Below are 15,407 nucleotides of genomic sequence, written 5' to 3'. Positions count from 1 at the left end.
GAAACTCAATCCTTAAGGATGAATGTCACAAAGGTCAGTTTGCACTCAATGTCCCAGAGAAAGGTGGTACATGCATTATTGAATCATAAGCTGATGCGCAAAATGAAAAAAATGTGTCTTTGACTTGACATTACGAAAAGACATCGCCGTTACGAAAGCCCTGTGAACTGAAGAAAACACAAAAGATACTGGTGTGCAACACAGTGAAATGGACACAGATACATACACAAATTACAGCACACTTGGACACATACGGGCCAATGAAAAAGACAGACAGTAAATACATATAATGCTTTCATAAATGCAGAAATGTTGTGTTCAAATGCATAAGGGAGAGCAGGGGTAGGATGTGCCAATTTTCCTTTAGTTTTCCAAATAAGCTGAGAAGAAATAATATGAATTCTCAAAAAAGGCCCATGTTTTGTATTGTCATGTATTTAAAATAAATAATTAATAATGCACTATCCCTTTCTTAAAGAAAGGTTTAAAACAAAGGTTTACTATTCTGAATATTTCAGTGCAGTGGAATTATTTCCAAATGTATTTATTTATTGTAATAAAATACAAAGTGGGGAAAAAAAACTTTTCAAATCTTTTTAGATACCTAAATGCCTAAAAAACTAAGTATAAGTACATTTGGTTTGATATAAAAGTTATTTTACCTGTCATGTAGAAAATTGACTTTCACATGCAAAAACTCACTTTTGAAAACCTAAAAACACACACACACACACACACACACACCTTTCACTCAATCACAGGAAGACGTATATATGATGGACCCTGTCAAAATATTTGGATGCAAAAATTGTGAGGATGGCACGTCTTACCCCATTCTCTCTTATGTCACAGAGTTGGAGTAAAGTTTGTAGGAAATGTACACAATATTTAACAGAGCACTGCATAACAACTTCTGGCTTACATAAAACTTAACATTTCATTGCAATCCTTACTCCAGATTATTTTACATGCTTTAGTAAAAAACAAAACAAAACAAAAAAAGGCAATTCCCTATTTTAAAATACATTTGGATGCTCTCACCCTACCTGGCACACAGACTACGTAAAGTCAGTCCTTTCCGTCGTTTAGAAATCTTCATTTGGGACCTCACAGTGACACAAACCATCAGCTGGGACCGTTTTTAAAACCATAAACCGCCTGATTTTTGCATTTTGTTACTGATGCTCCATCTAGCTAAAATTCTGTCCACAGGTGTTAAAATAAATAGCGGTTTTACTATTAAGAAAAACGCAAATTAAAATATGTATCTGTACTGTGTAACTTAAAACATTTCTCAATCACACTGATAATGCACTGCAAACCAGTGGACTACCACAAAACACCCACTTGGAAGCTCGCTTGGTTATCTAATCGTAAACATCACGCCTTTAATATAAAAACCATGCAGCATATATTGATGACACAAAGGTCCAAGGTTAAAGCAAATAAACAAATCTGGCAGGTGACGTGCTCTAATTCGCCGTATCAACGCGCTCTTTTGGCATCATAGTGTAAACAGCTTAAACCTCAGAGAATTAAGAGAGTATATACAACAATATTATTCTACCCAGACGTTCGATACATCCAATACATTTTGATAAATAAACGACACCGCTCTCACTGAACACAACTGTCCGGTCGCGCATCCTTTGCGCTGGTCCGCACTGCAGCGCGTCAAACACCCATGCAGTGACTCTGTACAATCTGTAGAGGACGCTTGGTACATGAATATTCATGACGTTGAGTGACGCGCGTCTTGTATAGCTCCGTGATTGGGTGATAGACAGAAGCTGCGCTAGTCAACTAACAAATCGTACTGTGATAAACGCTTAGCTTCTGAATATTAATTACGATCAAGGAAGGTTAACAAACAACGTCAGAATGACCTTATTATTATTCATTGGCTTTGCCTTGGCCATAGTAGGATTTGTTGTTTCACCTCCTGGCTACACCCGTTGTCAGTGTGCATTTTGTATACTTACATAAACTAGTCAACAAATCAAAATTAGAGAAAAGTCTCTAAGATTACAAAACCCTGAAAAGTGAATTAGGGCAAAGTAAAGATACCGATCCAAACAGAAAAGCGCATCCAAACAGAACTACAATCTCAAAATTGAAGTCAATAAACAACACCTGGGTGCAACAGGCGCGTGTAATTTCAGCAAACGCGTATAATGTATTTTTCAATCACCCAAAAATATTATTTACAGACATCCCGGATGCAGTTGGCTTAATTTACATTCCTACGGAGGATGTTTTAACATGATAGCGGTTCTCCAATAGAACATGGCCTGGCATCTCAGCACCAGCCATATCGAGTCATTGCGAAATTGAAATATAAAGCGCTTATTACCTGCTCATTTTCTTATGTTTGGAGGCTCATAACCTCTTTTCCCTCGTCAGGATACTCTTTAGACTTCTCTCCACCATTGCTAAGGATGCTGGATGCTCCCTGCTTTGCTCCCCGCCCGTCTGGATCCCAGCATCAGCACCACACATCACTCTTCCTCTCTGACCTCCACCACAACGAAGCGGATGCTCTACAACCGGTATTCCGCTCTCTGCTGGTGGACTCTTCACTGCACATTATAACTAAGCAATTTATAAGTCATAAATAATGGTTTAGTTCTTATGGGAATATGTTAGATATAAACGAGTCGCTATAATATTTTTTTTTATTATTTTTTTTTATTATGACTGCTATTTTAATTGGTATGTGTACAACATTTTACTCTGGAGCAATCCTTGTTGGTCTTGGTCATGTAGTATATTTCCCTTTTTTCAACAAAATTATAAAAATAGAAAAAAAGTTGCTACATTGTAATATAGGCACACACACACATATATACAAATTATACTCTTTGATGACTGAAAAATGAATATTAGTGGTCCATATATTGAAGTATTTATAATAAATCTTATCAAATATTTCATACATAAAGAGAATCTTTGATACAAACTATATTTATATATTCACATGTTTTTTAATGTTGGTTATACTGAGTCAAAGACAGGGTTTGAGAAGTTGATGTTTTCTGGCTCCTCTTCCTCGTTGAAATCTTCAGGACGAATATCTGTTTCAAACATCCGCTGCAAAAGTCCATCCACAGTTCTGGATCCTGGAAAATAAAGCAAAAGTAGTCCTTCAATACTTCTGTTCTATTCTATTCTATTCTATTCTAAAATAAAATTAAATAAAATACTTCTTGAAGCAATCTTGAACATGAGGGAGGGCTTCTGTTTGCCAGCTTCAGAAGGACCTAATTCATTGTCATTGCTTTCCATTGCATCTACAAGACCAGTGTCCATACCATCCCTGACAAACACAAAACCGCATAAACCTCCGTTAAAACCCAAAATCAACAGCAACAGGATGCTATGCTGATATGCATCCATGAAACTTTTTGTTTTTTAATCAAATAACTTGATAGCAGGTTTAAATGGCACATACTGTTGAACATTAAGCTCCAGCTCCTCTATCTTTTTCTCCAGAGAAGTCTGCAGGTCACTTTTGTCAATTGTGTATTCCACCAAGAATGCCTCCAAGATAAATGCTACAAAAATACTGTGGGGAAAAAATTATAATATTAGGCTCACTATTCACATTATGCATATTTGTATTTCAAAGCAAAACACAATAATAATATTCTAATAGATAGCCCATATTCTTACTTGATTATAATAATGACGACCACAATGTGAAAAAGGACGAAGAAAATTCTGGCTGAAATGTGTGTGACTGCTGTGAAGCCACTGGTCAACAGTACAGCTGAGTTAAGGGAAAAGCAATGCATGATAATGATGTTATTAGAACTTTCAAAGACTAGAGTTTCACAGCATTATCCTTGGAGCAGAAATACGTTTTGATCTGTATTTGTAAAGGATATCATGCCACTGATTAACCACAGTGAGTTCCAGCAAGACAATGAAGGAAGAGATCACATTGTTGAAGTTGTTCTTGCAGTAGTTGAGTTTAGCAAAAGTGGTTCCTTTAAGGAGAGGGTTTCCACAGTACTCTTGATCACGACTTGTAGAGTTAGGTTCAAAAAACTGAACTTTACCTTTAAATAATTCCATTCCAACCATGGCAAATATGTAATAGACCACCTGTAGAGGACAGCAGTGGACTTATACATAGTTACATATCAATTATGACAGTTTTTCATTACAAGTCACAGTTTAATATGCAGCATGAAGGGTCTGCCTCCCTTCAAATGATTATGGCTCTGTCCCAGGACCATAACAGGGTGGAACAATGGCAGCTCAATGAGGTGCAGCCATCTTAATGCAGCCATAAATCAAGCAGTGCATCCTCCCACTTGCTTTTTAAAGACCCTATTACTGTACAAGGTGTCCTTGATGCCAGGTATGGTGGCATCACCATAAAATAGATGGATCACCAATGAGAGGATGGCCATTTTTGATTTTCATACTTTCCAAGAGGGACACATTCATCCATTTTGTATTTTTTTTTTTTTTTTTTTAAGCGATAGCCTGTATAATGCTTGCAATGTATTGTATCCATTAAAAAGCATGGGGTTGGTACATTTTTTTTATTTTAGTTAGTTATTTTTTTTTGTCTCTCATGCTCACCAAGACTGCATTTATTTGACCAAAAATACAGTAAAAAAGTTATATTGTAAAATATAAGTTAAAATAACTGTTTTATATTTAAAAATGTATTTTGTTCATACAATGAAAGTACATGGGGTCCAAAGCAACACTGAAACCCATTTACTTTTATTGTACAGAAAAAAAGAAAGAAAAAGAAAGAAGGAAAGAAAGAAAGAAAGAGAAAGAAAGATACATAGGTTTGGAACAACATGAGGGTGAGTAAATTATGATAACTGACATTTTTGGGTCAACTATCCCTCAACAATATGTAAATACTCACCACTATGAGTTGGCCAAATGTAAGAATAGTTGGTCCAATTTTAATAAGAATGTTGATGATAGCTCGGAATCTACAAAGGTAAGTTTTTTAGTTTAATGTCAAATGGCAGCATTTAAAAGACTTCACACACACAAACCACTTTTGTTTAGCATTTGGCTGTAACTATCTGACCTCTTAATGGAATCCACCAAGCGTACGAGTCGGAGGACTCTCAAGACGAAAATGATGTCCAAAATCTGGCGACTTGTGTAACCTCCAGCTGCAAACAAAAATGTGGTCAATCGATTGCAAAGAGAAGACAATAGGATTTCTTAAAGGTATGCTTATAATCACACTTAACAGCTTTGATATAACATTTAGAAAATGCAACATTGTGTCCAGGTACACTGTAACGATAATACATAAGTATATACTTCATAACCCTCCTAATGCTTCATACTGGGCACTTACAGTGTTTGAGTGCTGAGTTAATGATAGTGCCAAAGAGTGCAGACACAATAATGATGGTATCAAACCTGCAAGAGATAGATTTTATTGAATTTGTTTTCATGTGAGCTCACACAGGTGTTATGTGATCAAATTCAGTGAGCCATACAAAACAAGGTCTCCTCACCAGTTCCAGAAATGATGTCGAGCAAAGAATGCCCGAGGCTCGGTAGCATACAGTTTGAGAATGATCTCCAGCATATAAAGAGCCAGAAAACCCCACTCAGCATTTGATACCACAGGGTTCTCCTCATCCAGACCAATGAACACAGCATTCACCAGGATAATCAGGTCATAGACATACACAAACATTCTGAAACACATAATGCAACAAACAGATGACCATATGGGAAGCACATGTACAAACATGTTAAACGGCATCAATACGTTGTCCAACTGGGTCACAAAAAGAACTCAAGCAGCTATGTTGTAAAAAAAAATGTGAATGTCTCAGTATCAATGCAAGTTAGATATTCTGTGTCCATGTACCTCTGATGAACCACATAGCGGATGAATCTGCTGACTGGGGAATTATACATAGAGGGGAAACGGATTTGAATGGGGTGCGGCTGTGATTTCACTGTGATCACCTGAATACTCAGAAGATCAGCAAGCTGGACAAATGCAAACTTTCCTGCTCAGACAAAGAAGATTAAGGGGGAAAAGTGGGAAAATTCAAGACAACTGAGGTCAAATTTAATTTTTAAGTGCCTATTTTTGAAGAAAAGAAAAATCAGTCTGACCTATGTGTCCTTTATTCTGATCATCTAAGACGCTCCAGAGCAGTTCCCGGTGAGCAATACTGATATTCGGCTTGACGAGTTTAACCAGATGGTTCCATTTGGCCTGGGTCACCACAGGCTCTCCACCTTCACCCCGGGCCTCCTGAAGCAAAGAAAACGCCCGGCACATCTTAAATCTTCTGGCCTTCACCAGCTGCCGGACTTCCTCCTAGGAAGCATGAAAGAAATCAAGTCAGCGTTTCACTAGAACTAGATAGACAGATAGAGAGATAGATATATAGATAGATAATATTAATTCAAGATTTTCTTATTTTAAAGTAAATAATTTCTTTAAAATGAGATCAACGTAAATGTGCAAATACCATGAGAAATTTGCATGCTGACATGAAAAATATGTGAATACCTTAAGGTGCTTTTTGTAGTTACTGTAAACAACAGCCAGAAAGAAGGACATGAAGGTATACGTGTTGATAACAATGTATAGAATGAAGAAAATAGTGAAGAAAACACTGTAGTTGTATGCCGGCATCCTACAATGAAAACATAAAAACTATATTACAGAAGCATTTGCATAGCATGCTTAAAGCATATTGTGGGTTGCTGAAAATCTTTTATACTACTGAATATACAATTGCACACTAATACAAATTTCACCAAAGAGAAAAAAAGCTTAAAAGGATAAAGAGAGAGAGAGAGAAAAAAAAATGTAACAGTTTAAGACTTACATAACATCAGGGCTATTAGCAGTGGTCACTAAAACATAAAGATCAAAAACAATATCCAAATAGTCTGTGAAATATGGAGAACCATCAATGGTAAGAAGGCCCCTGGGATAAAAGAAAAAGATACAACGAGCAGTTTAATGGTAAATAAACTTTTTCAATAGACACAAATGAGATAACTAGAAAAACCAGAGGTACAAATGGATGATACTGTATTTAGGGTTACCTTTTCCCAAACAATTTAAGAGCCACGAGAGAAAAGACCAACACGCTGAACATGAATAAGAGAAAAACATAGGAGATCTGAGGCAGCGCATTCCGAATACTCCTGAACGCCCTGCGCAGCTACAAAAAAAAAAGAGAAAAGAATGGGACTGGAGGAGGGACATTTGTGCCCTAAGGACATACACTACCAAGTTTAGGATCTGTAAAACTTTGTAATTTATAAAAAAAAAAATTAAAAAAAATTGTGCTCAACAAGGCTGCATTTATTTGATCAAAAATACAGTAAAAACAGAAATATTATTTCAATTTAAAATATAATTAATTAATTCCTGTGATGACAAAGCTGAATTTCTAGTCTTCAGAGTCACATGATCCTTCAGAAATCATTCTAATATGCTGATTTGGTGCTCAAGAAACATTTCTTATTATCATTGTTGAACACAGTTGTGCTGCTTAATATTTTTTGTGGAAATAAGATGCATTTTTTTCAGAAATATTTTGCAACATTATAAATGTTTGTATTGTCACTTTTGATGATTTTTATACAACATTGCTAAGATAGATTATAAAAAATTATATCTATTGTCCTTTGATGGTAGTTTTCTTACTTGTCTTCCCTCTGTAACATTGACTAACAGAAGCGGTCTTAAGACCCTCGACCATCGGAGGGCAAAGTAGCCAGTTGATTTCAGAGCCCCGTACATAGTCAAATCTATGAAAGAGAGCTGTGAGATGGGAAGAGTAAAGAAAGGTCATGAAACAAAAATGCAGTTGCATTCAAATCTCCCAAAATTTCTAGGTATGCAAGCTAGATCACGACACTCGTAAACCATCTGCCTGGCTTCACTAAATGTCTACTCATAGTCAGTGAACGTCACATTTCCTGGTGATCATGCAGAACTGCTGAGAATGACAAACTATGGGCTAAAGTTCATTTCACAATGTTAAGACTACTTTCTCAGCATTTACTCTTGTACAGACGGAATACTTGAGGTTGATTCATTAGTATTATATTATATGAATAATATATTATGATATGAACAAAATAAAACTAATTATGTACCTGTAAATTAAATGGAAATTTACAGTCCAAAAATATGCTTAAAACATGCATTTTAGATTAGAGGCCTACCGTTACAACGACTATGATGCAGATATTTTTGGGATCCTTCCAGAATTTATCCTTTGGAATGACTTTGGCATAGTGTACCATCCGCACACTGAACGCAGAGAGACATATGATCTCAATTGTAGAAGTCGCCTAGAGAACATAACACATATGCGCACACACACATAAAGTTATAGAATATCACTACACCTGACGTTCTTATATGTAAAGTGTTTCAATGAAAACGCAGTTTTTCAATGAACATGAATTTCCAGGAAATATCCCATTGTGTGATATGGGGGGTTGGCATGGAATCCAGGATGTCATAAAAGCTCTCTTTTATGTTGCTAGCCAAATTATGCACTTGGAGTGTACAGTATATTGCGAATTCAATCAGTGTTAAAACATTTAAAACAATGTATTATATATTAAAATGTTAAATATACAGTGTCAGTGTTTAGGAAGTTTCCCTGTTTACACAATCATAGGCAATTTTTCATTTCAGAATATAGAGCATAATGCATGCTTTATAGTTAAATAAAGATAGAAACAGTGAGCATTCAAGAAATATTCAACCACCCATTCACAAAACTACGCAAAGGTCTGAAACGAAATACACATTGGATAAATGATTAAACCACTGCTTGGCTGAATAAATTTTAAATGTAAGTCATACCCATATAGGAAGTGGCACAACAGCAGGATCCTCAAAGAGAGCCAGAGCAAGATTTACAATGATGAATGCGTATACCAGCGTCTGCATGAACCAGTGATTGTACAACAAGTACAGCCTGTGGAATATTTTACAGATTTTATAATGCATAATCTAGTAATAGTCCAAGTTATGTACATGATTGTTAGAACATCATCTCTTACCTCACAGCCTGTGGTGAAGTATCAAAAAAGATGTTCCTGTTATACTGGGCATCTGACACATAGACTGTGGCAAGGTCGAATTTCTAAAACAACATCAGCAAAAACCAGAGACCAAAAAGAGTGAATATAAACCAGTTTGATAGGCCATTATAGTCCACATAAAATAATTTATTTATCCACATCTCACCTTTTCTAGTTCATTTTAAATGCTTCTGTGGAGTGACAAATGGATTTATAAAAGTGCAAATATTCCATGTAATCTCTCAATTAATATCATGTCATAAAATCTGCATAAATAACACTTAATAAATTAAATAATTAGCAAAAGGCTGTGTAAAATAGAATTAAATGGAGTGGCACACCATAGGACATATCAACTTATCAAAACTATTTTGTATATTTTTGTTCCTATAACACCTTTTCAAACTACAGCCATCACTCAAAACCCTTTGAAAAAAATAGGACTAATATGTGCATGATTATTCTTACAGTTAACAGTTTAGTCCATGCATAATTACATTTGTATGGCAGACTATCATAATGCAGTTCTCTACAAATGATAAACAATTAACAGGTAAAGAACGTCTGAAATGTTTGCAAAAGGCTAACTTTTTAGTGCTTCTCTTTTTTTCTTGACAAGAGGTTTCTCTTGTTCCACAATTTAAAAGGATCGTCCATGTTGCGTTAAATTCAAAGAGACTTTCTATCCCAAATTAATAAACCAAACAATCTAAACTTAGAATCAGAGTTCCATCTATTAAGCTGAACTTGTTTTTTAAACCCATCTGTTTAGATGTTTACATTTTGCGGCACATTGATGAGTACAGGTTTCCAAGAACACCATATCCACGTAACATACCTCTGTCATCTCATCTGAAAGGTTACTGGAAACATTATTTCCTCCATTAGTTAAAACTTTATCCTTTGATAAAGTATGGCCCTTTGGTTTTTCGCTCTCAGACATTTTTCTCTATTCCTCAAATTTTCCCTGTCCTTACGCAGCTGATAATACAGATCCAGTTCGCAGGAAATCCCGTCTGGAAAAAGTTCATCTTGCAAACGAAGCGAATTTACTAATCCTAGTATGGCGAAGGCCTCGCTAACTTTATGATCCACGCCTTCATATATGGAAAATCACCGAACGTCACAGTGACCAAAATAATATTTAGTAGACAAGCCATCTCACCAATCAACGCGAGGATGATCTATTTAATATTAAGAAGCACAGCCTTCCATCGAGGAGATGCCTTACTTTGATAGGATGAACGCCATATCTAATTAATATTCACAAGATGAGGCCTCGCCATAGTAGGATTTGATTGGTTAAATCCCGCATATTCCAAACGGTGGAAATGTCTCATTTGGCTTCAACCTCCAAATAAACAATTATGGAGCGAATAATATAAATTGCCAAGAAAATATATAAGAATTAAATATACTATTTCCTTAAAACAGAGTTTGCAATGCTGTGTATTTTGACCGGTCATGTGACTGAATCCAGCGGAAATAGCGGAGAAGATCCACAGGCTCAAGAAAACACCCCAACGACTGTTATGATTAAGCCTGTATATATATATAAAAAAAGAGACCAACAACTGTAAAATTTAAAATAATATTTATTTTCTACCAAAAGTGATTTCTATAAATTACATAGATTGAGAGATCAATACAAGTCCATGCAAACAATCTCTCTCTCTCTCTCTCTCTCTCTCTTAATGTAAATAAATCAGTATCTGGGGATATTTTTTATCTTAATTTTAAAGTGTTTTGACTGGGCAAACTTGCCATTAATTTATGGTTGATATAAAGTCATTTTCATAACCCTATTAATTCCCTTCTGATGCAAAAATCCATTTTTATGCACTGTAAATAGACAAAAGTTGATAACATTATTTTAAAAGACAAGCAGCATTCTAGGTGTAAATCTCAAAACTTGATTAAAAACTAGTTTTCTGGCAAACAACCTGCTATGATTTCTTTAAACATAATTACATTTCAGCCATGAAATATAAAATGATTTTATTGCTGATGTGGTATATAAACGAAACCAGGAAATTCACTAATGAAAGATAATTATCATTCTAGCAGATGCAAGTAATAATAATAATAATAATAATATATCAATATCAAATATATAAAATTGTAAAGGCTGCAAAATTGAAACATCCCATTCTTTAGTCAAGATAGAAATGTGTATAAAAATACATCACATTCTTAAAGCATCGATGTCCAAAGCTGCAGCAAACAAGGGGTCACATATATAAAACTTCTCTAGGTTTTATTTTTGTTATTTATATCCAAATAAATCAGTGTATGTGAGTATAGACAATTTTTGGGCCCCAATCTAAGTGTTATTGTGTCTAACTTCTCAGTGAGTACATGTTAAAACCGTGCCTGAAATATGTTTTATATTTAACTTGACATGTTCTATGAGAACAATCTGATGTCATATTAATCTTGGTGGAACGGGGTTCGTCCTGATGGAGGAGTAAGCTCCAATATGCTTGATGAGATTGGGTTCAACACTGTGTGCCTTCTCACCTGGCCTCGATCTGGCTATCTTGTACAGCACCATGTCTTTCGCATTTCCCTGAGCACAGACGGCCTGGTCCAGGTATTCGGCAGCTCGAATGGAAGCGTTACCTGGATAAAGCATAGCAGGGGTGCAGCATTCAGTGGCTGGACACACAGCATACAGCTGAGGTGAAAGCCGTCTGATCTCCAGGAGATAGTGCCTCCCTGCCAGCTCAGCCACGGCCATTACGTAGAGAGCCAGAAAGAGAAAATGAAGAGCTGAGAAGGTAAAAGAAAGAGGTGTATAGTGAGATAACAACAGGAGGAGGATTGTAGCCCCAAACAGGCCGAGACCCATCCATTCTAGAATGCGATAAGGCTCTGGATTCCAGTATCTCTGCAGACGTTCTGGATGGTAGAGTTTTATGTATAAAGTATTAAGCGCAACTCTCCGCGACAGTATGTTTTTAACCGATGGAAAAAAATCGGTCAAGGGAAGTGCATCATCCTCCAGGACAACAACGTTTTTCGGCCTCATCAGGTCCCATCCTTTGCGTAGACAGTAAACATAATCTCTTTTCTCCTTCTCGAAGATGTTGGCCACGTCTCTGTTCTGCCACCTTTCATCTGGAGAACGTCTAAGAACCAAAAACTGTTTCTCCAAAAGCAAAGCATCCTCATTTAAAGTGGGACCGCTTTCGACGTCACAGAGCATGACCTCAGCACATGGTTTATCGCCACACGCTTTGAGGAGAGAATGGAGCTGTTGTGCAACTTGTAACAGGTAGTGATAGTCCCTCCCTTCTGCTCTCCTGGCTGTCACGACAGTGACCAAGAGATCCGGATTCTTGGCAACTGTTTCCAACGGGTCTTTCAGGCTTTTCGTAGAAGCTGCTGCTTCCCAGAAATGCAGAGCTTCCTGGCCTCTGGCGTAGCTTTCTTGTAGTGCTGCATCACTTAGTGAATCAAGATAAACAGTCTTTAAAAAATAATATGAGTAAAGGAGACGATGACAGCATATAGGTAGTATCACTCCAAAGGTTAAAACACACAAAAGCAGCCCTTGAGCTACTGGGCTTGACCAATGAAAGTGTTTGCTGGTACAAGTCCTCCATCGAGGCATCTGTGTCTGTTTATATTGAGATCACAATTCACTTCTGTGGCAGTTCAATGCAGTGTTGAGCACAGGTGGAGGGACAGGGGATACAGATTTGAGCTGACAAGCAGTAAAAAACTGTCACATATGAGCTTATGAACTTTAGAGAGCCTTTTCAAGATGTTTCCATATATGACCTGTATCTGTAGACAAGAGTGATACACACAGAGTCATACTCTCATTCTTTTTGTAAATAATACATAAAATTTTACTCAAAACATTATAGGTTATTCCACGCAGTGGGTAGCTTTTGAATTATGAAAAAATTATTTTTACAGTATAATAAACCTTTTTTTAAAGTTTGACATTTTAAAAGAAGGGGCATTCCACAAATATAAAAAAGTTTGGGATCAGTAAGATTTGTAAAGTTTTTTTTTTTTTTTTTAAAGAAGTCTCTTCTGCTCATTAAGAAGACATGCCAATAAAACTTTGATTAAGCTGTTTGACTGGAATTTTTACTGGAAGTGCAGTTTAAAGGTTGAATTTAACATATATTTCATTTTATTTCAGCTAACTAATATACTACAATTATAATATTATAGTGTTTCGTTGAGGAATGAATCATTCGTTTATCATTTGTAAATGAAAACACAACACGTTCATTTATCGTCACACACCGGCGTTAATACAATCATAAAGTCAAAACTTTAATTGGCATAATTGTCAGGCGTTTACAGTATTTGCAAAAAATATGGTAGCATATTAATAATAATTATACAGAACGTTAATTAGGTAAAGCGATACACGAATTGAAAGGGGAAATACAACAATAAATATAATACAAATTAAAATATCGCCCTAAACAGTTAACATAATATTATTATTATATTACAGTTTAATAATAATACTATACAAATATTAAATAAAAAGACACAATCAGTTAACAAAGACTGTGGGATGGATAAATGTTTTATCCATCTATGATAATCCCAGGTTGCTATGGTTTGTTTACGCATTAAACCATACAGTCATGGCCAAAAGTTTTGGCAGTGACATAAATTTTGTTTGAAATTTTGGATCTGTGGCCAGGCAACTCCCTGGATCTCAATCCCATAGAGAACCTGTGGTCAGTCCCCAAAATGCGAGTGGACAAGCAGAAGCCCACAAATTGTGATCAACTCTGAGAACTAATAAGGCAAGAATGGATCACCATCAGTCAGGATTTGGCCCAGAATCTAATATCCAGCATGCCAGAGCGGATTGCAGAGGTTATGAATAACAAGGGTCAACGCTGTAAATACTCATTATTTTTTAGCCAATAAAAGCCTTTAAAACTTATGATATGCATATCATTGTTTTTCAGTATACCATAGAAACATGTGGAAAAATAATCTACAAATACTGAAGCAGCAAACTTTGCAAAACACAAAATGTATGCCACTGCCAAAACTTTAGGCCATGATTGTAGGTCTCCAACCCTGCTCCTGGGGACCCACTTCACTGCAGAATTCAGCTCCAACCCTAATCAAACACACCTGTACTGGCTAATCAAGGTCTTCAGGATCACTTGAAAAGTTACAGGCCAGGTGTTCAGAAGCAGGTTGGAAATAAACTATGCAGGACAGTGGGTCCCCAGGAGCAGGGTTGAAGACCTATGTATTAAACTCATGGCCACTATAAATGGATGTTGTTCTTGTTCCCTCAACATAGGATCTCGAGGTCACGACTTCACATCGATATAAGGATGTCGTTACCTCGACAAAATGATCTTGTGGTCACGACAGTTTATCACATTCCCACAAGTTAAAGGGGTCATATGATGCGATTAAAATTTTTCCTTTCTCTTTGGAGTGTTACAAGCTCTTGGTGCATAAAGAAGATCTGTAAAGTTGCAAAGACTAAAGTCTCAAATCCAAAGAGATATTCTTTATAAAAGTTAAGAGTCAGCCACGCCTACCTAAATATTTAAAGAATTTGCCACTGACGATTCAAACACAAGTTTTTTGGGCAGTGTAGAGTAGCACTTGTTGTTTGTCCTTTCTCCGATCACAAATGCAGACATGGTTTTATGTTTAAACATGCCTCGTTTATAATGGGGTTCCATGTTTTTGTCTAGTCGCTCCAGCCGGACAGGGCATCACAATATGGTAAGGGATACACCAAATAATGTTCTTTTTAGCAGCATCATATGACCCCTTTAATGTATCTCGTGGCCACGACAAAACTAAGTGAACCGAACATGTCCCCTCCCGGTCACCGTAATATATATTTTGTGGAATGCCCCTTCTTTCAGTAGAATGCTTGATAAACGATAAACGATATGAATGACCTTATTACATAAAGAAAACAAACACGGAAGATTATTTATCAGTCTGCAAAAGACCTGTTAAGTGAAATAATAATGAATGGAACAAAGCATTCAGCATTATGAAAACTATTTAAGCATTCCTACCAGAATGTGAATGTTTAGCACCCAACGACTAGAAGACAGCAGCCGAAACTAAGTAACAGGTCAAACATCACGCCTGACGACCTATGAGCCCAAATCAGTTCCAAACATCAACAGTTACGCCGTTTCCGTATTACCGTAGCACACGGACCAAACGCGCATTTAATTCACAGGAAAACAATGTTAACCGTTTCTTATTGGGCAGAACATATTGAGTGCATTCAGGGAGATGCACTCATAAAGCTGAATCGCATAAAATGTTTAGGACGGTTTTGTCTCACAGGAGACAGACGT

At 36.4% G+C, this 15,407-nt stretch overlaps 3 protein-coding genes across 3 annotated transcripts in view; all 3 read right to left on the bottom strand.

Annotated features, from left to right (window-relative positions):
* The window catches only part of LOC107737225 (tau-tubulin kinase 1-like), a 36,679-nt gene extending 34,193 nt beyond the window's left edge, over positions 1-2,486 (bottom strand). Inside the window, exon 1 of the mRNA XM_016548684.1 lies at positions 2,354-2,486. The gene's annotated coding sequence lies outside the window, so the exon portion shown is untranslated. The remainder of the gene's footprint in view (positions 1-2,353) is intronic.
* A 500-nt stretch (positions 2,487-2,986) lies between these two features.
* LOC107737226 (two pore calcium channel protein 1-like) lies at positions 2,987-10,170 on the bottom strand. The gene is made up of 19 exons (XM_016548685.1): positions 9,914-10,170; positions 9,055-9,137; positions 8,855-8,969; positions 8,203-8,331; positions 7,679-7,795; positions 7,072-7,190; positions 6,849-6,950; positions 6,527-6,653; positions 6,124-6,331; positions 5,870-6,014; positions 5,508-5,693; positions 5,345-5,409; positions 5,066-5,153; positions 4,895-4,964; positions 3,888-4,107; positions 3,673-3,763; positions 3,452-3,565; positions 3,204-3,316; positions 2,987-3,119 (listed from the first exon to the last, which is right to left on the bottom strand). Exons 1-19 carry the CDS (start codon positions 10,016-10,018, stop codon positions 2,995-2,997), a joined length of 2,322 nt encoding a protein of 773 aa, XP_016404171.1. The 5' UTR covers positions 10,019-10,170; the 3' UTR covers positions 2,987-2,994.
* Positions 10,171-10,666: 496 nt separating this feature from the next.
* LOC107737229 (transmembrane protein 246-like) lies at positions 10,667-15,262 on the bottom strand. Its single transcript, XM_016548688.1, has 2 exons — positions 15,117-15,262; positions 10,667-12,867 (listed from the first exon to the last, which is right to left on the bottom strand). Exon 2 carries the CDS (start codon positions 12,689-12,691, stop codon positions 11,501-11,503), a length of 1,191 nt encoding a protein of 396 aa, XP_016404174.1. The 5' UTR covers positions 12,692-12,867; positions 15,117-15,262; the 3' UTR covers positions 10,667-11,500.
* Positions 15,263-15,407: the final 145 nt, after the last annotated feature.

The sequence above is a fragment of the Sinocyclocheilus rhinocerous genome, unplaced genomic scaffold (assembly GCF_001515625.1).
Source record: "Sinocyclocheilus rhinocerous isolate Xijiao unplaced genomic scaffold, SAMN03320098_v1.1 scaffold1275, whole genome shotgun sequence".
NCBI lineage: Eukaryota > Metazoa > Chordata > Actinopteri > Cypriniformes > Cyprinidae > Sinocyclocheilus > Sinocyclocheilus rhinocerous.
Note: the sequence above shows the minus strand (reverse complement) of the source record. Positions and strands in the feature narration are given on the sequence as shown.